Source organism: Symsagittifera roscoffensis, chromosome 7 (assembly GCF_963678635.1).
Source record: "Symsagittifera roscoffensis chromosome 7, txSymRosc1.1, whole genome shotgun sequence".
Classification (NCBI taxonomy): Eukaryota; Metazoa; Xenacoelomorpha; order Acoela; family Convolutidae; genus Symsagittifera; species Symsagittifera roscoffensis.
In genome coordinates this window covers 18,454,537-18,476,080 of record NC_087068.1, presented here as the reverse complement: position 1 = coordinate 18,476,080, position 21,544 = coordinate 18,454,537, and the positions used below count along the sequence as shown (strand labels likewise).

Here is a 21,544-nt window from a genome sequence, read left to right as displayed (position 1 = left end):
AATATAAATTTTGTTAGAAGAAAAATCTTTTCAAAATCACAGCATTTTCCAGATTATTCAACTAGAGCAACGATTATACGGTGGTGAACAACTCGTTCTAAAGAGCTGAATTGAACTTAATCACGGTTTGAGCAAGTTAAATTGAACTTACACGATACTAATGAGAAAAAAAATCACTCACCTTATATGAGCTTTTTACCAAGATGAAACCAAATATGCAATTTTTTAATGAATATTCGAAATTTATGGTATGTGTTTCGAGCTGAAATAAATAGGCGGGAAATCTGTCAGTTTTTATTTGTCGCAATTTTTTGTTCACTACTTTTTATCTATATTACCATTAGAAATAAATGTGCCTGAATCAAACCCTCCAATTCGAGAATGAGGTTCACATGTCATAGCATCCACGCCATGAAAGCTAGACAATCTTCAGTTTCCAGCCACCAATAAACCAGATACAATGATCGAATGCAATTGCAACAAAATTAAACCGGATATAATGCTAATGCAGTAAAAGTAAGCCCGATATAAAAAAATTGTACATTGCTGCAAAAGTGCCACCGAATAACTGTGCACTTTTACTTGCAACTTGGATTGGAAAAAATGGACTTCGCTATATGTCACTACCCTCCGCCTGTTTAAATATAAATTACGAAATTTGAGTAAATTGCTATATGTCACTATCCTCCGCGTGTATAAATATAAATTACATATGAGTAAGATTTGAGTAAATACAAATTAGCTCATTAATTTTTGAGTATTTATTGAGAAGGATTTCTGGGTTTCTAAAACCGACTGAATTTACATAATACTTAACAGATTTTGAAAAACTTTTGCAAAAAATTGGCTAGTCTAATATTGGAAAAGAATTTTTCTGATTTTTTTTTTCATTTATGAAGCTCTCCTCAAAATATTATGATTTTTTAAGCTTAGAACCTAGCCAGCACCCACGTCAAGATTCTTTCAAGCTTTCAAGGAAAGCAACAGGATTTCAGAAACCCCTATTCAACTTTTTTTTATTGCGCAGTCGTTATGAGGATTTAATTAAATTACATAATAATAAAACTCAAGTAAACATCCATTCATTATCCATTAAAATTTTCTCAAAGTGAAAAAATTTTTCTTTCACCTTGAAAGCCCAATTTGAATCTGTTCAAAAATGAATATAAAATTCATTTAAAAAACTAATTCAGACAAAACAAAAACAGCTCAACCACAACCTAGAATTTTATTGGTCAAACACAATTGACCTAAGAAAAGGAATTTTTACTAGTTAAACGCTGTTTAACGGTTGTATTTATCTGAATTTGTATCACAAAAAAACGAAAAGACCAAAAAAATTGAAAGAAAAAATAACCATTTTTAACCCGCAAATTGCTTAGTGGGAGCATTGAAGCGTATAAAAGTTCTTCTGTCAAAAGTATCTGAAAATTTTTTAGAACCTTTTCTCGTGAAAAAATCAAAAGTTTCACGCAACTTAATTAAAAAAAGATTTGGGAAACTTTTCCCGCCCTTTTGAGAACTGGAGAAATTTTGAGCCTTCCGCTGTTGTACAGGTTTACTAGGTCTGATTAGCAACAACTAGAATGGTATCATTTTCGTTCTAATTTGTAAAGATAAAAGCTGTACAGAATTTTTGACTGCAGAAATATAATCAATGCTAGGAAACACAGAGCCAAAGACAGTTAAGAAAGAGTCAATGAACTTAATTAAACAGAAAAAATACTGGCATATTTTTTTTAAATTATAGCTTTCGAATTTCAAAGAAAAAAAATAGATGGTCTTTATGCTTCTCTCATTACTAAAACAAAAACATTAACACAATTTGAGGGAACTGGATTAACAGTTAAGCTTTTATTTCCACTGGGAAATCTGAATCTCTAAATTCACGTTCAAAACTAGAAAACGATCACGTTTTCACAATCTTTACACTTATGGCTGTTCGATAATGGAGTTTGCCTTTCTTTTAATAAAAAATGATTTGAACTACAACAAAAAAATCGAAAGTCAAATCGCAAAAAAGTAAAATTTGATAATAAAATACAAAAAAAACTATATTAAAAAAGTGTTCTCTTAATTTTTTTATGTTTGTTTTACCATTTTGTAAGGCACTGAGAGAGGACTCAGTTGGATAAATAATCGAGAACTTGAGGTAAACATAGCAAAAATAAAATGAAAATTCACAGTAAAAGTAAAGAAACCTCACTCTCACTCTATCCGACTCTCTCTCTCTCTCTCTCTCTCTTTCTCTCTTTCACTCCCTCCCTCCCTCCCTCCCTCCCTCCCTCTCTCTCACTCTCTCTCTCTCTCTCTCTCTCTCTCCTCTCTCTCTCTCTCTCTCTCTCTCTCTCTCTCTGTCTGTCTGTCTCTCTCTCTCTCTCTCTCTCTCTCTCTCTCTTACTCTCTCCTACACACACTTACTCTCTCGCTCTCTCTCTCTCTGCATGTAAAATAGCCTAAATAACAGAGTTTTCAGACACATGTTTCTTGACAGTCAGACACCCTTTTAGACAAGTTTTTAAGGTTTTTCTGGAATCTAAATAATGGCTTACATGGCCTAACTGTGATACCACACTTGACTGCAAGTTTTCCTTGCGGATGCTGCACCTGGGTGGAACAAAACACCCGTTATTTCGTCACAAGAAACAATAACTTTCATACAAGCATACCCTGAAAAAATGAGGCTAAAAAAGAAATTCGTATCATGGTATATTGTTCTCCTGACAATCAATTTTTTGATAGTGTACAATGATCTAAAAACGACAGAAGGTCAAAATGTTTTATTGTCTATTGTGCATAGGGCATCATTATTTGTGCGAAAAAACAAACAGGCAACTATATTTTTATGATTATGGTGGCAAACTAACAAAATAGTTATCAGATTATCTAATGGGGTGACAAACTATCAAAATCATTATCAGATCATCTAATTTATGTCTAGTTATTTTACAGTTTAAGTAAAATAATCATCTACAAAATTGATGAAAACTGAAACGCGGTTTGTTAATTGCTCTTTTTAACGGCAAAATCGAAAAAGCCATTAAAAAAAACAAGACTAAACGGCAAGATCATGCTTAATGTTTAAAAGGAACTGCACGAAATAATCAGGGTGTAAATGTCTGAATTAAATTTTGATTAAATTTTGATAATTAAAAAGAGAAAAACAAACATTTTGTTATCGCGTCTTTCCCCACACAAAATAAAAACTACAAGGTGACGTTTATTTTTCTACTTACCATTGATTTTTGTCAATAAGTGTGCCTAAATTCAGTTTGCAATGATTTCTGAGCCGGGTTAAAGGGCTAACATTTGTTAAATCGCTAAAAAAAAATTTAATGAAAAATTTGCGCGCATTAATTCGCATATTGACAAACTTCCAGATTCTGAAACCCTAACTTCACGGAAACAATCAAAAGTTACTTATATTTTTAAGTTTCAGCTCAGAGCATCTTTATCTTTTAGGTGGTTTTACAAAATTTGCCAAAATAAGTTCATTTTAAACATGCATTTTTTAGTCTTTTTACACGTTGTAACAAAAACTGCTAGTTAAACTGATGCGAGATGCAATACAAGCGACAGTAATAAATTGATGTCCAATATACTACAAACTAACTAGCTAATAATTTATGATACTAAACCAACGGAATTGGCATATTTGGGTGTTGATATGTTTCAACATATGAGCTGCAATCCAACTGTTCAAAATGAGGACAGCTACAGTCACGGTATATAGAAGTTGCAGCTCTTTTTTTTTAATTTCAACGAGCAAACGACAATTTTTTTCACGTTTTGTCTTTTTCTCTGCAACTATTAAAGATAGTGTTGAACCTTTGGCATCTGCTACATAAAACTATTTGGTAGGAGGTAGCAGAAACAAAATGTTGTTGTGGGGGCGTTAAAAAGTCAGACTTTAACTAGATTCAGAAGTATTCTTACCGTGGAAACGTTCTCGCAAACAAAACAAAAAAACTTGGATCTATGGTCTCAAACTGGTTGTTTTCGGAAGCTTACTAGCTTGACTGACTGTTTATGCAACTGAAAAACTACAGACAGAAGAATTGAAAAATTTATTTGGTCTGTCGTCAAAAATTGGCCAAAAATTTGTCAGTTATTTTGCTCTGATGATCTAAATGAGCAAACAAAAATTATTTCAGAAAAAATAGCTGCTTTAATCGATGCTCAGGATTCTTATAAGCAGTTATGTTTTCTCTAAATTAAATGTAGGTATCGTCAAAAAAGATGCGCCTGTTTTTCGTGGGAGGACCAAAAATCTGTTTCAATTTTGATGTCCGACGTTTTTTCTCCGACATAGAGATTAAGTCACATTTATTAGCTTCCCAGAGAACCAAATTTAGTCCAAAAGTCCAAATTCCTAGTTTTTTTGCGATAATGTTTCCACTGCAAGAGCACCTCTGAAACTAGATATGTTATACGAGCTATTTAACGCCACCGCAACAACTTATTTTTCATCCGGCTAGCTGTTTTCAAATAGTTTTTTAATTTCGATCTCATAATTAACTGGAGAGAAAACGACGCAAACGTGAAGAAACAAATCGTTAATTTGCTCGTTCAAATCAAAAAAACAAACTGCAACTTCTATGTCCCGTGACTGTACAACAACTACTGGCTATTCTAACTATCGGATCTTTCCCATTATTGCCACCTCCGCTAGCTTATAAGTACCAAATTAAGCTTTAATCCAGGTATCCCCTTTTGATTTTTTCAGATTATAACAACTTTTCTTATATGCAAAATGCCGTAGGAACAGTTTTATATAGCAAAATTTTGAGAGATGTGGGGAAATGGAAAAGAGCAAAAAATTTATTTTAGCCCTGTAAGCCCTGACATGTGCTGCTAGAAAGAGTATAGTGGTTAAGATCGGACACATTTGAAACTCTACAATTTACAGCACATTACACAACGCGCTCTGAGCAGGTACAAGCTTGACGTATTGCTGTCCATAAGGGTCTGCCATGTGAACAAACTGCTGCGAATTAGAGTGTTGCATCCCAGCAAACTCCGAGTGTTCGCGACCACTATCCGTCGACCTCCCTGAATCTTTTCCGTCACTGTTCCTCCGACGCCTACCATCCGGAACAGTGTTCTGTGGAACACCCGCCGCGTGCATTGGGTACCCTCCTCCGCCCATCATCATCCCGCCGAAGTCACCCGATTGTGCCGACATAGCGCCGTGTGGCATCATGAAAACTGGACAGTGTATTTCAGGTGACATCATCGGCAGTCCCCAGTTTCCAAGAGCCCCACCAGGCATATCGCCTCCGAAAGCTCCTCCCATCCCTCCTCCCACTCCCATTCCGAACCCCGGACCACCGCCCTGCATCATCATGAGAGGGCACTGCATGAGGTAGCCCGGATTGATTCCGCCCGGAAATCCCCCCTCAAATTGATAGGAGTGGGTTGCTCCTGGGAGGAAATGTTGATCGTGGGTCGGTGATGTTCGACCAGAAGATGCCATACTGTTGGCGCCCGACATTTGATCATTTTTGCCATATCCTTTTTTCTTGCCAGCAGCTTAACAGAAAGTTCATTGAAAGTGACACAACAAAAAACGCAGACTTTAGAAAACTTTTGCTTTATATCTTTGCCAATGGGCGAAAAGCGAAACCTTCAATTTGAGTCAGGCTGCAACAAAGTTGCAAATAACTCAAAAGTTCTTTTATTTTCATCCATACGCCTGAACAAAAAAAAACAATTTATTACTGCAATTTATTGGTAAGATGTTTCACAATGATCTATGTTTTCAATTTTTGCAAGTGAATTAAGAATTTTTTGTGATATTTAGTACGACCTTATTCTAAGAATTGTTTAGACTTACATTTCGTTGCTGCAGTGCGATTCGGATCAACTGCTTGTGTCTGGGTGCTTATGTTGAATAATTCTACCGGGCATTTTACATCATCAATCTTGGTTGCATTCTCAGATTCATTTATCGGAGTCTTATTATCATCATTTCGGCTCCCATTTGCCGTCTTTGCCTCTTTGGTCTGCTTTGACGTTTTACCGACTGAAGAACTTTTTTGTTCAACTTCATTTGGAGGCGACGCGTGTTTTTCGTTTTTGACTTCCGCTTCAAGATTAGGGCCAGTGCATTGACCGTTGGCTTTTATTTCGTTGATACCATCTTTCGACTTTGGATCAACTGTGTCTTTCGAATTATCTCGATTTACGTGCACTTCAGTTTCAGTCCTAATCATTTTACCGGAAACCGTCATTTTATCTTCTTTGAGAGCACATTTTTCAGGGACATTGTCCGCTTCATTTGGCTGTTTGGAGGTTTCATTGTTCTTTGATAGGATACTTGACTCTTCTTTGGTCATTGGTGGGGTGCCAGGCTTAGTAGTGTTATGGGGGTCGTCAGCCGGGGTTGAATTGGGGATCGATCCAACCGACTCTTTGGTCTTCACTCCTTCATTCGACCTACCCTCTTCTTTCAGAATCCTGTGAAAATACTGTTAAACGCGCTCTTTTTACAATCAATTATTTACCACCATTTAGACAAAAAATTTAGCAAACAACATGTTCAGATTAACGCTTTTTTGTTTTACGTTTTGGTTTTTTGTTCTCCAAAAGCTTCGTGAGTTACGAAAATTAAAGACACTTGCTCTCGCAAGTGTAGAAAAATGAGATCATATTAGTCGTTGCAACTTAAAACTAATTATGAAAACTATGATACTATTTCAACTTTCGGCAAAATTGGTAGACCAAAATAAGGACGCTTTAATTTAAGCAACGGTTGAAAAGAACCGATCTTACGCTTGGGCATTGATCCCTGACGCCCGCTTTGCCATCATGGACGTCTTGTTCGGCTCTTGTAGCAATGACTCCGTGGAGTCCAGAGTCCTCTTGCCAAGGATCTGCTGGAACTGGTTCTCCTGCTGTTTGCCCATGCATTGGATCACAATGACCTTCAGCTGTTCTAGATACTGCAGACACTTGCGGGTTCCCAGAAGGTAGTAAGTGTTCATGTCTCCCTTTCCCTGGAAAACAGTTATTAAATAACAGATGAACATAATAAACAACAGTAAGTAAATTTGAGCCTCGAAATTTTTCCTGAAAAAAAAAAAACAATAATCACGACCTTTTTAAAAGACTGAACTACGTTCATCGACTCTTCAAAAACTTAAGTGGAACTCAAATGCAATACAAAATATAAACCATTCGAGTTCAGAAATAAAAAAAAATTTTAAAAAAAAGTATTTCACGAGTGAGTTTTATCCAGCCATTCTTCAACCTATTTCTGATTCAGTTATGACAAACTCAACCAGCAAAAATCATCGTTTTAAAAAAGTTCAAGCCACTTCGAAGTTACGAAGTTTTTCTATAGCTTTAACTTTAAATTTTCTAAGAGACTTAAACTTTTTAACCAAAAAGGAGTCGGAAGCTCATTTAGGAAAAAAATGTGAAATTACTCCCAATTGAGGCAGAAGATCATGCCGAATGCAAACGAAAATGCTCACTTTGATTGACAGTTTCCCTCTGCTCTCGAAGATGTATTCTCCACATGGATCCAGCAGTTGTTGAGTAGGACTCGAGATCTGGATCTTACTGGCCTTTAAAAACAAACTAAATATGAACCATTTCAACTTCAAATTCCAAATAAGGTGCTTGAAACTATGATGAAGATCGACAGATAATAATAGGGAGGAAGACCCGCTCCTATTACCAGTAGATTGAGATCTGGACCTGTGAATTAATCTAGAAAAACTCTGTTTTTGCGCAATCATTTAAACTATTTTAGCATAGGATTAAAAGTTACGGTGTAACGAGGGGCTTTACGAGATTAAATATTACGACCAAATAAGCTTGTAATAGCTTAAATAGTCCTCACATAAATTTTTGTAACAATCTGACACTGTGAACAGAAAAATAAATTTAAAGAATTCAGAAGCGGGATGGGGGGGGGTAGGAAAAACCGATTGTTTTAGTTCACCAGCCCGGAGATTAGTTATTTAAACTGAGCTGGACCTTGCTTCATCATGAAGTGCCCATTAACATATGGATATCTTGCGAGCGCTCAGCTTGAAAAATTGCAGCGCACGTGCGATTTGAACTCGCAATCACCATATCACTACCGGATACGCTACAAAGTTACGCTGTATGGTATCAAGACTGATCACTCAATCTAACAATAGCTGCTCGACAGCAATCGGTGTAAAAGCAGTCAATTTATCATAAATTTGATGTTAGAGTGAGCTTGGACAAGTAGATAGATACAAAACGCCAAAAATCAGAAGATCAAAAGTATTACAACAACGAAGGTTACAGTCAGGAGTCCCTTCATAACATACTCCACTCAAAATTCTAGGAATTTTTGAGATATGGAAGATTAAAGTATAACGTGGATAGAAGAAAAGAGAGTCAGATGGTTGGGAATCAAGCCAACAAGATTGATAAAACTAACCCCTGCACAGAATAAACCAGAGTTGAAAGAAACTCAAAAAGATTGACCTGATGTAAGGCTACGGGTTATCAGATACTTATAATAAGCTGGGCTTTTGTTCCCTTGGCTTTAAAAATAAAAAAATTCTTCGATGGTAGTTTTATCATTATTAGTGCCCAGTAAATTGGCAAAATTCGCAACCTGTATTTCGAGGGAGATTCTCAGCTTAAAAAACTACCTGTCCTGGGTTCCTCGGTACACGTGCTATAGTTCCTACAGGGCTTGTTTAGAAAAATCACAGTGCTAGGGCCAGTAGCACCCTGAACGTCAAAAGCTTTTAGTTGAAATAACATAGCCCACTGAGAGTTAGAAAAGAGTAATGAACGCAAAGAAACTGAAAAAAAACTGACTTGTTTTTTTAAAACCTTCATTTATTGAAATTTGACAAAAGAAAATAGATGGCTTTAAGGCTCTTTGAATTTGTAGAAAAAATTATGATGTACACTTTTTTGTTAAAAATAACCCATTTTGAGAAAAATGTATCAATAGGTAAAATTTTTTAATTCGGTGGGAAATCTGATAATTAACTTCCATTTTCGAAATTAGAGGTCGATCACGTTTTTTTGTGATCTTTACCATCACGATTTTGCTGTTCGATAATGGAGTTTGCATTTCTTTTAACAATAGAAACGCACTGAACTTAAAAAGAAATCATAAGTCAAACCGCGAAAAATCAAAATTGAGCGTGAACAAATTTTAAATTTTTTACCTGAAAACAAAACAAAAAAATCAGCAAGAACTATATAAGAGTACTCAATACGTTGATTACTCTTAATACATCCTTCATTAATTAGATCTCTATATTTTTCAAGTTTGCGATCTTCTTTGGGGTTACAAACAGAGCCTGCCCTTATTCTATTAGGGGCTGCGGAGTCATCTACCTTTACATACCACAGGAGATGCCTACCAACAGCCCATGGCCGAGCTTCAAACCGTCTGGTCGCTTCTGATCTTCGAAAGACCAATTATGAAGTGCAAATGACTGTTGTAATTACCCCTGCGTATGAGCACATGCGCGATGCAGTGTTGACGGTGTCTCCGAAGAAGCAGTATCTCGGACACCTCGACCCCACCACCCCAGTTGAACAAGGTCCAGAGTGGATGCCTGAAAAACAATCAAATATATACCGACATTCCAATGTGTATTAAGGAACTCAGAAATTATTTTAAAAAGGAACGGCCAATTTTTTTCTGATGACAAAAAATTGCTCTCATGGAAGAAAAACTACTGCAAAATTGTATTACATGAATTTTAAATCACTTAAAGATATTTTTTAAACATCAAATTTTCGATTGAAGAAATTTTAACCAAAAAATTTCCTTCTCTAGTAATTGCATAATTTTTCCCATAGACTCCATATATGAAATTGTATGATAGGTATATTTCTTGTGATGGGGGGAGGGCTAGTATCGTAATAGCGTGACTCTTCCACCCTTCGAACTAAGTTGTAGACCCCGAAAACACAAATCACTTTTGTACCATTTTTACCCAATGAAAATACCGCAAATATTAGATATCAAAATATTTTGTTGATACGCTTGGTTTTTTAGTTAATATTATGTCTTGGTTTCTGGAACCAACGTTTAAACGTTTACGAGTAGAATAGATGTTCCACGGAAAAATCGCGGAAACGAGGTAGCCTAAAGAAATATAACTACACTGAAGTAAAAAGATCATAAACACCCCTACCAATTTCGATCTCAATGGGCGATGTGTGTCCTGGTGGTATGATGAAAGTGGCCACGTGCAGCATGTGAAGGGCCAAGTCAGCCGCCTCTTCTGCGTGTTTGTCGAACTTAGTGGGGGCCCCACAAGCCACCATGTACGTGTCCCCCACGGTCTCAACCTATAGAACCACACGTTTGTAGCAGCAGATACAACGGAAAACAAGCATGGGTATTACCTCTACTCCAGATGCGCTGAAAGAATGATTGAATTTGATTTAATTGTATAGCAACACATGTAACACACAGCAAGTTGAAACATGTGTAACTTTTTCACGTGCAAACTAATGTGGATAAAATTCCTTGCGGGTAAAAAAGTCTAGTAGCCGGTTGCAACATCCTTGCTTATCTCAAGGGTAAAAAACAAAAAAGACTAAGCATGGAAAGCGAAAAAAAAGAAGATATGGCAAGAAATAAAACATCAGAATCATGAAAAACCGAATGATTTAACTGAGTGCATCAAGAGGAGCTTGTCAAAAAAAAGACCAGTCAGCTTTTTTCTAAGAAATTACTTTCACAGCTTGAATTTACGAATCCGCTACTGCTTTTTAGCACATTTTTTTGAACTTTTACACAATTAAGAAGTGCAGATAAATATTTCCAGAACCTTTTTGATGACCTGACTTGATCTAGTGGACTCTAATTGACTGACCTTGTACGCGTTGTGTGTCTTGACCAGTTGGTCGTAGACTGAGAACAGCAAGTTGAGCAGTTCGATCACATTCATCGGCTTGCTCTCGTTGATGTAGGCGGGGAAGTTCACTATGTGAGTGAACAGAATACTCACTGCAGAGTGGCTCTAAACACCACAAAAAAAGCTTTTTTTACCACCCCACCTCGCCCATTTGGAAATTTCCGTCTTCATAGTTTTTTTACGTGTTGTTATGGCTAAATGCGTGAAGCTACGATTCCTGATGTGAAAAGAAATTTTTTCGCAAAAGGTTTGTTTTCTCCACCATACGCCACGTTTCATAGCATTATGACAATGTTGAAATAGCTTTTAAGAATTGAATTTCAAAATTGGGGAGGGGGGAAGGGAAAATATCCCAAGAAAAACATGCGAGTTACAATCGTGCCATTAAATTTAAGAAAGTAGTAAATCGTACTCATAAAGATGCACCGCTGAAATGCGGCAATTTTTATCGAAGTTTTTCGTGATTATGACAAAACTTTGAAAAAATGCTTTCGCTAAACTTATAATGGCAGCAAAATTTTTAAGCAATTGTTCGCCCCAGCAAATATTAAGAATCTAAGAATCTAGAAGTTTTGACTAAATAAATCTCTGACTTGCGTCATGGACAAAGTGGGTTCGCCCTTCTTGATCCTGTCGGCCACCTCCTTGGGCATCATCTCCTGTAGAAACTTGGCGATTCGATTCCTCTCCAAGTCCACCCTCTTAACGGTGTCCTGAAGACTGGCACTTTGCTCCTTCGCCTGCACAAAAACATTGTAAAATGTTTTCCTTTAGTATGCATTCATGAAAACTCGCAACGCGGAAGCTGGAGAAAAAACAAAATCACGAAAAAAAGTCTTTAAAAAATACGGCATTCCTTCCCGTCGTCCTTAGCGAATGTCTGACTCTTTATAAAAACACCTCGCGGAGTTGTTATGCACATCAAGCTGATAGATTTTTTTTTAAATGTGCTCTTATTCAGTTTTGGGTCACAAAAAACAAGCAATTCAATATTCACTTTGTTTTACTAGTTACAAACTGCGATTATTTGATAGCCAAAAACAAAGTGTCAGGATCTGCACTGCACCTACGTATCCTCTAAGTAATTATCTCGAATACCTTCTGTAATGCAGCGGCTAGTTGGTTGTTCTGCTGACTGCCCGCCAACACAGCTGCCCTGGTGGAGTCGTGGAGGGAGAGGTCATTGATGTACAGACAACACTTCATCATCTGCTTCACATTAGTCAGACTACAATTAAATGGAGCAGTATTACAATAGGTGGCAACTTTGAGAACTATAAAAGTACCCGGCTCGAGGTCAGGGACTTATGCTGCGACCATTGCGACTCAAATCGGGTATGTTGCTACCATTACGACTCAAAATGGGTATGTTGCGACTTTGCGCAACCGAAATATTTGCTCAAATTCAGCCGATTTTGCGCCAAGTCAAAAACAATATGTTGCGATTTTGCGCGACCAACGTGATTTGCGCGACTTCAGTTCGCAATTTAGGGTCGAGGTTTGCACTTTATGATTTTACGGAGTCGACCAAAAATGGTATGTTTTGACCGTCTCGACATATTTTGACCGACTTGGCTCAAGCTGTCTACGTTTCGACTATGTTCGACCGAGGAAGAAAATTTCGACCAATTGTGACCGAGCAAAAACATTTTGAGCAAGTTCGACCTAGGTAACACGTTTCGATCGAGTTCGAGTGAGGATTTTTTTCGACCAATGTGAATTTCGACTGCGGCAAAACATTTCGATTGTTTTTGACTAAAGAAAAACGTTTCAACTGAAATCGACCAAGGAGTTTTTTCGACCGAGAAGAGTTTCGACCGCAAAAAAGCATTTCGACGGAGTTCGACGAAAAAATTTTCGACCAGGAAGGGTTTCAACCGAGAAAAACTATTTTGACTGTGTTCGACCGAGCAAAAACATTTCGACCAAGCTTGACTTAGGAAAAACTTTTCGAAGAAGTTCGACTTAGGAAAAACGTTTCGATCGTTTCCTTCTTGTGGCGGTCCCGTATGTGATCAGCAAATATGTTGATCTAGCTAACTGCCTATTAAAAGTACATATTTACTGGATTATTTTGCAATCTTCATCTGTATAACGCTTATGCAAGCAAAAAAATCGGACAGCAATTTCATTACTTAAGCCGCTCGAAACTTTATAATGCGCGAGCCATGTTGCGACTTATGTTTCGCGCGACCCATGTTGCGACTTTCCGCGACCCAAATTAGGTAGGTTGCGACGACCCAAACTAGCTATGTTGTGACTTTGCGTGCGCGACCTAAATTAGCTAAGGGGCGACGTTGAGCGACCCTGATTAGCTACAATGCGACTTTGTGCGACTCAAGTTTTTAGCGTGATGATAGAATTTCGGTCGCAGAAAGTCCATTTCGGCTACCCATTTTGGTCGCAACATAAGTCGCAGATTTCACCCCGGGTAGCGCAAGTGTCAAACTTGAGGTCTACAAAACTTAATTTATTCATTTAAATTTTCAGTCATATGTAGACATTCCACTTTGTTTTTGACCTCGAGTTTGACACTTGTAAATACAAAATTTCTAGTTGACGTAAATATAATATTTCATATGATAAATGCTTGTCCCAAAGTTCAAGTTTTACGCTTTTTTGCAAAAAATGCCTTTAAACAGATTATAAATAGTTTCAAGTAAAAGAAAGAGCGATCCAGCAAATTCAAGAATAATATAGAGAGTTCTAGCTATTTGACGTGAATCTGCCACCTATTATAAGATGTCACCTTTCAAACAATTGAAACTGCTCGTATAAGAGTGGAACTCTGAATTTTTTTTCGACTGCCCCTTGAGGTCTATAGAGTACTTGATAACTTTTTAAATTTAATGATTGACATATTTTCCACAGCAACAAAAAAAACTTCGAAATGAGAAAAGAATAAAGTTTTTTTTGAAAATCTGTTCAGTCCAAATGATTTGACTCTAGTCAATTTGGACCAATTTCTAAGACGAGTTAAACCGCCGCTTATGTTTTAGTAGCAAAACACTCCGGCCAAAAAAGCTAAGTAAAAAGTCGAAATCTGTCTGAACAAAAAACACACCGAGTACAAATATTACATATTTTCTTCGCAAATCGAAACAAAACGAAAAAATGATTGATGATCATACAACACTAATAGTCCTTGCCATAAAAAATTTCGATCATTTTTGAAGGCCATTTGCGATTCACAATTTTGAACTAAACGTTTTCCTAGAATATCAGAAGAGAATACAAAAAATAGGCGTGCTTAAAAATCACGTTTAAAAAACCCTCTTAAGTTTCACTGAAACTTGAATTAAAAAAGCCATTATCATAATATTATTATATTAAAAACTAGTCAATTTTTGGTGATGCAAATATGAAGTTGATTGCTTTTCTGTTCACGCATTTTGATGTGTTCAAACTAATTTCTTTCAAATTGGGTTAACCAACGACAAAAAAATGAGCAAAAATAAGCAGAAACTACAAACGAATTGAAACATTAAAAAACAATGAAAGCCGGTTACTCAAAATTAAGCAGAATAAGCAGAAACTACAAGCAACAATAAGCAGAAACTACAAACGAATTGAAATATTTAAAAAAACAAGGATATCCGGTTTGTCTCCACACCTGTTTGTTAAACCTGTTTTTCTCAATACTGTTTCAAACGTTTTTTGATGTTGCTTGAATCAATGCTGAAAGGGCTGCAATATGATAAATCAATTCCTCCATTATGATGGTGATTTGTGGTAATTGCTTTTGGTTGAAAAACAAAAAAAAACTGCTCGCTCACCTTATTCGCTCAAAGTTCGACCAAAAATAAAAAAAATATACCTGTGTTCTCGACAACGAAATTTTTTTTTGAAATTCTTAATGTCGTTCGAATCTCGACTAAAATGGCCTAATTATGATTGAACACTCGACCCATGTTGTGGTACCTGATTTTGCGAGCTAAGCAAAAAAAACTAAAACACAACCGAATACAAACTTTCTCCCAATGTTCAATGGTCGGAACAAAAAACCAATAACCAAGTGAACAAACTCCCCCTGAATCATTTTGGGGGAGGGGTTGTTTTCACATGGTCCACCATCTCTAAGCTAGCATAAGCTTCATACATTCCTGAATTTCAACAAACATATAAGTTTTTAATAGATCAAATTCTCTTTTCAGATCGAAAAATGTTCCGTCGTCCTAAAAATTGCCGTCATAATTGCCAAGCAAAACATAGCCGACAGACAGTTGGAGAAGAGTCAATGAATGCAAGTAAGCAGAAAAAAATACGGATTTTTTTTTTTGAAAAATTCCGAGTTCCGAGAACCAAAAAAAGATGACCTAAAAACTTTTAAATTCCGGAGCAATTTATGGTTGACACTTTTTTTGATATAATCAACTCAATTTGAGAAAAAAAACTGGCTCAAAAGATAAACATTTTATTTCGCTGGGAAATTCGATAATTAAATTCCTCTTTCGAAACCAGAAGTCGCAACTTTTTCGTGACCTTTACAACTTTGCTGCTCGATCGTGGAGTTTGCTTTCCTCCTGACAAAGGAAAAGAACTGAACTTAAAAAGAAATAAAAAGTCAAACCGCTAAGAAGTACTTCTGAGCCTGCAGAAAGTTTAAAACTTTTCGTTAAAAACAAAACGAAAAAAATCATCGCGACCTAACTAAGAGTTTGAGCTGCGCTCATCGACTCTTAAACGTTAAAATATTGATTTAGCAACGGCAAAAAAACTGCCGACGCGGAAACAAAGCCGGCAATCTTTGAGCAGAAATCAATTGAGCTGAAAAAAAAAAAAGATTTCGTAAGAACGTTTCAAGTCTACCTGAAACTACAATGAACAGCACTTGCAACTGCAAAAAAAATGCTTGCAGCAGAAACGAAACCCGTGATGCGGCAACTCAGCCGAAAAAACTTGAGCAGATAAACCAAAGTCCGACCATTCATTTTTTCTCGGAATTTTTTGTTTCAATTTCATTGATACTGAAAAAAAAGGTCTTGCCAGTACTCGAATCACAAACCTTAGAGTACAAAGGCAACCGCGCTACCTCTAAGCCAAGGGGGTAAGGAAACTAGATTTTGTAAAAAGAAGATAAGGAAAGATGAATAAAGAAGAAAATAATAAGGACGAAAAGTTATTCACAGGAAAAAAGTCTAGTTCTGATTACAAGACACTTGCTCTCACAAGTCTAAAGAATAAAGATATTTCAAGATTCCAGAAAAGCAGTGTTTTCGTATTAGCTGTGGCGAATCGTTTCACCGACCCTTCTTTTGATTAAAAATGTCGATTTCATGTACAGCGCTTAACTAAAAAAACTGTATGTTATTTGAAAAGAAAATGCATTACGGCCAAACTGTGTATTTTGAGAATTGTATGTGGATTCCGCAATAAAACCGTTCTTTGATCTTATGTTTCCTTTGATCGTGCCGCCAAAATTTCCACATGTTTAAACACTTGTCTCTTGATTCCAGAGACCTACACACACCAAATTGTGCGCCTATCCAGTGCACAGTTTGGCCTCGTAATGTGGTGCTTACACAGGTGTGCATATGAACATGAACTGGTCCCAGTCGTCGACAAGTAGCATCTGTCCCCGGAGAAGCAGCTTGCCCAATGTCGTCTTCTGATTCGGATCTTCGTCCGGAATAGGCCCCCCACTGGTTATGCTGGAAGTTTCCCCTAAGCAAACGTCCCAAGAGAGAACTTATCTGGGTTCAGAAGTGGACACCATATTGCGGGCAAACAACCGCAACACTTAGACACCCTCCTCAACAAGAAAGCGCAAAAAAGGAGTTAACGCACAAAATATGCTACTAGAGTAATCTTGTACACGATTTGCTACTATATCTTGAAATATGCTACTATATCTCGTACACGATTTTGATTTTTTTACAGTGATAGGAAAGTAACATGAATGAATCCGATAGAATCGGCATCAATATTATCGTTGTGTAGTTGTGTATGACATGGATGGAAAGGAGGTGGTCCGAGTGAAAGAACTCTCTATCTTACCACTTAGTCTCCGAGGCACCAGACAATCAATCGTCTCCAATTCGAACGAATTGTTTTCGTAGGCCACCAGCTGAAAAAAATAGCTAAATGTTCTACATTCGATTTATAGCCAAGTCGGTTTCAACCAAATTTTATATGCGCAAGTACACAAGGGAAAAATCACAAATAATTTATACATTCCTAAAGCCCAGAACAGGTTTTAAATCAACAATCAGTACATACATTTAGGATATATGGATCGAGCAAACTTCTTTTTACATGAATTGTTTAATGAAATGATCCAGCGGTTAACTATATCTTCACCTTGGTCACCAAGAGTATAGAGAGGTCAATATTTCACTCCTAAAATACCAGAAGAAAGGCCAACGGACTAATAAAAGTACCATTAAATACAACCAAACAAAAGCGAATCTCGTTGGATATACTACTTACAAAAACGATCAATTGGTCAATTGGTTTGAAACTGACACCTTACAATATCACAATCTTAACTCGAATTTAAAAAACGTGTCATCAGTGCAAAACTAGTTACATAGGCGAATACATATGTTACATATGGTATAAAGAGTCGAAGCTGCATATCGCAAACGCAGGTGAGAAAACATCACAAAAAGTATCCCTTAAAAGAGAAATAAGAAAAGACAAGGTAAAAATAAGCATTCAAAAACAAAGATTTTGCTGGGTGCAGAAATTGAACCACCGACATATTGTTCATATTGTTCAAGAGTCTCAAGTCCTCCTACCTGTGCGACTGATTTGTTTTCAAACTTCAAAACAAAAAACATATGCCTTGTAAGGTCTTCGAATTCGGGAGCTCTGAAAATTAAAATTCACTTTCGAAATATGACATTGATCAAATTTCCGTAAACTTTGATGAACTGGACTAGAGAAGAAATCATAAGTCAAACCACAAATTATCAAATTTGAGCGTCAACAAAGGCTTTTCCTGAAAAAAAAAAAACAAACAAAAAATCATCACGACCTGTATAAGAGTCTTCACAACGTTCATCGACTCTTAAACACTATACACAAACGAATCCTAAATCAGATGCTACTAAATTTTCTATTCTACTATACGCAGCAAAAGTTCCAACAAATGGGCAGTTTTTTTACGAGTTGGGTTAAAAAAAGTTGATTCGTAATATAACTCTACGCTTGCTAGTTAACCGTGTAATCTTTTTAATGTTGGCTTTCTTATCAGCTGATTTTTTAAACCGAAACTGCTACTTTCGTCGCAACTTTCGTCGCAGCCGAAAATTTATTAAAATTTATCAAGTCCCCCTCGCCTTCAAAGCACCCAGACACACATAAAAAACTTTACTCGCCCATCAAATAAAGAATATAAAAACACTACTCCGATATAATATAGGCCTAAACCTATTAAGCCGAAAAATTAAAAGAAATAGAAAAAAGCCCAAAAAAAAATTTTTTTTATATGCAAAAAAAAATATTAAGCCCCCTCACTTTCAAAACAAACTCACAAAAAATGTCTCGCTGGTCGAACGAGGCAATATTAGGCGAGTAAGCCGATATGATATAGGCCGAAACTTTTTAAGCCGGAAAAAAGGAGAAAAGAAGCCAAACTGAAAAACTCAGAAAAATTTAGACTAAAAGCTATTAAGTCCCCCTCAATCTTAAAACATTCACACAAACTTTTTTTTCACTCGTTCAACGACGCAATATGAAGCCATTAAGCCGATATAATATAGGACAAAACCTATGAGTCCTAAAAAGGGGATAAAAACAAACAAAAAAAGACAACCAACGTAAAATTACAACCAACATAAAAAGAAATATTTGCACAGAGGCAAAGCTGCGCCTCGCAAATACTAGCAAGAAAACGACAAAAAGCAGTTCTATAAAAAGCAATAACAAAAAAATAATAGGTCTCGAATTAATAAAAAATTTCGGCTACGTCTCCGATTTGATCTGCGACCTAGAAATTATGAGGCGCATACACTAGCCATTCAGGCACGAACGCTTCATAAATCTCAAACACTAGCCAAAAAAGCAGATAACAAACGCTATGAATTTTCCAATGCTACAGATTTTGATAATAGCAAAAGTGCCACCAAATAAGTGAACTTTTTTTACATGCGTTTGTGCGAACATTTTAACAAAAACTTTAACAAAAATGATGCCATATGCAGTGAATTTTTGAGAAAACTACCCACCGTTTCCCAGGTGAGACTGGCCATGGGCTTGACTAGTTTGAAGATGTCATCCACCGGCTGGTTCAGGATGTCTGGCATGATCTCGAACAGACTGTTGCCTACATTGGTGATCATCATAGATCGATTGAACACAATGTTGAAGGGAAAGAGAGAGAAGAGAAAGTCCTGCTTTACCTGGAAATCGAAGGGTTCACAAACAGCTCTGAGAAAATGATGCGAGCCGAAATTTTCCGACAGGGAGGAGATATTTTCAGACGAAAAAATACTAACTAGCTTGAGCAATGCAATCATCTGGCAATTTATCAGTTTTAATTTCATTTACAGTTTTTTTGCTGATGTTTCATTTTGTAAATCCGCAAAGGCTTAACTTTTTTATTTACAGACATGAAGTTGCTGAAAAAATGCAGGAAAACAATCAGTCAATTCGGCAAAAACTCATGATACCGAAAGCTATAACTGTTCAAAGCGCGGAAAACGTTCTCATGAGAATAGTGTGGGAAATCACTAATTAGACTAAAGTAGCACAGAAAGTTCCGACCACATTCATAAATTTTATTGGTCGGAACAATAACTATGAGCATTTTTAGTAGCCATCGAGGATGGAACCACTGAACTGTTGTGACCATCTCACCTGTAGTCCAAACCTGTTCACTTTGGACGAAGGTCGTGTTCTCTTCTGGTAGTCGACATTGTCAAAGAAGACATCGAAGGCGACAAATGTCGTCTCGTCCATCAGTCTCTCCTCTTTGACCTCTATCTTGACCTCACAGTTAAACAGGTTCTTGGCCACTGCCAGAATTTGACCTTTCACGTACATTTTGTAACCTATGATTCATTTCAAGAGTTAAAGTCCACGAAAACGCGAACTTAAAGCTCAAACTTAAAAAGGTTGAAATTGAAACCAAAAACTATTAGGAGCCCGAAAATCGATTTCAGCTATATCCAGGTTTTGATGTCTCAAGCGTTGCATGAAGCGTGAAAACATTGCATTGTTTTTTGAAAGCTTTTACAGTTGAAAGTTAAATCCACGTTTTATCTGAGCTTTTGTAGCCGAAAAACTTATTATTCGTACTTTCTTAAGGGTAAACTTAGATAGTTTGCAAAATCTGTGACAATAAGACCGGGGTATACTTGCCTTTTCGCTTGCTACGGTAGTGCAGAATCAGTCCATTTCTGCTCTCTTCACTCACGATGAAACTGACTCGCTTCATCTCTGGGTAGTACTGTCGGAAATACTCGTGCAGATTGTCGAGGCCATTGAAAAAATCCGAGATGGTTCGACCCAGTAGTCGCATGAATTTGTCGTAGCCGACTTTGATGCAGAACTCGACGAACTTGGTGCCTTGGTACATGAGTACGTCGTCCGCAGATTGTTTCAGAATGCCGGTCGATGCATTCACCAATCTAGGCTGCAAAGTCTCCGAGTACACCTAGCAGAAAAAAAACTAGGTCTGAGAAGAAAAAAACACAAGAAAATTTTTTGAATAGTTCTTCTAATATATGAGTTTCTCTAAATCAGATCAGTTTTATAGCCAATTTTTTAAATCATAGTAATTGGAAACACAGCCAAAATTTTTGGCTGCATTTCCAATAACCATGGCTTCACGAACTAACTACCAAACTGATCCGATTTTTTAAGAAAGCTCTCAACAAGCTAACAAAAAGATCCTTTTTGTTAGCTAACAAGAACTAACAAAAAGAGGATGTCGTCTAAGAAGATACCAAGCGGCTGGTCTGGCCAAAAGCATACATCCCTCACCATAAACAGAATTGATGTTTTTGAAGTCGTGACTATACGGAACCGCCTGATTTAAGATTTCGGAAAAAAACATCTACATGATTTAGGCCCAAATAGGCTTTACAATGTTTTAAATATCATATTTTTGTCATCTCAGCCACCCTCCATTTAAGAACATCCCGTTAATCCACTTGGGGTTCACGACTAAGACTCGTCTGATAACTTTGTTAACCCCAATAAGTAAGAACATAAAAGTACTAATACAAGCTTTTTGACCACAAGTATATTTTTCAGTTAAACAGTTAAACACGAGAACACTGGAAAATGTTTTGAGTTTTATGGCCAGTTTACCTGGTGAGTGATGAATGAGGCATACTGTACCCCTGCTTTCTCTCTGATCTGCTTCCACGCTTCTTCCCCAAATGTCTCCTTGATCGCATCCGCAAACGAACTCAGCAGTAGTCCGTACATTGTGCTCGCATGGGCTTAAAACAAAACCGTACATTGTGCCTTCAGAGTTATTTATAGAAAAAAATACGTTTTAGTCACAAAGTATCCATCGCTAAAACTCGAGACGCAAAAAAAAGGTGTACAAGCTACCTTTCTCAGCGCATGTCGTGCATTAAATATTATATTTTTCTATAAAAAAGTATTTTAACGCTTAACCAATTTAACGGTTCAGAGAGTAAGCAGCAGAGAACTTCATTTACTCGATCGGCACACGATTGAGAGGGTTTGTTAAAGTATATTGGGAT

At 36.8% G+C, this 21,544-nt stretch overlaps 1 protein-coding gene across 1 annotated transcript; it reads right to left on the bottom strand.

The window, feature by feature from the left end:
* Positions 1–6,053: 6,053 nt before the first annotated feature.
* Positions 6,054–21,260, bottom strand: LOC134851935 (soluble guanylate cyclase 88E-like; the record flags this gene model as incomplete). The annotated part of the gene is made up of 14 exons (XM_063868209.1): positions 21,141–21,260; positions 20,187–20,481; positions 19,683–19,876; positions 19,052–19,225; positions 16,878–16,947; positions 16,403–16,544; positions 11,979–12,108; positions 11,474–11,620; positions 10,839–10,985; positions 10,152–10,308; positions 9,457–9,566; positions 7,479–7,571; positions 6,775–6,998; positions 6,054–6,459 (listed from the first exon to the last, which is right to left on the bottom strand). Coding segments are annotated over exons 1-14 (2,409 nt in total), but the record flags the coding sequence as incomplete, so codon positions are not given.
* Between the last annotated feature and the right edge of the window lie 284 nt (positions 21,261–21,544).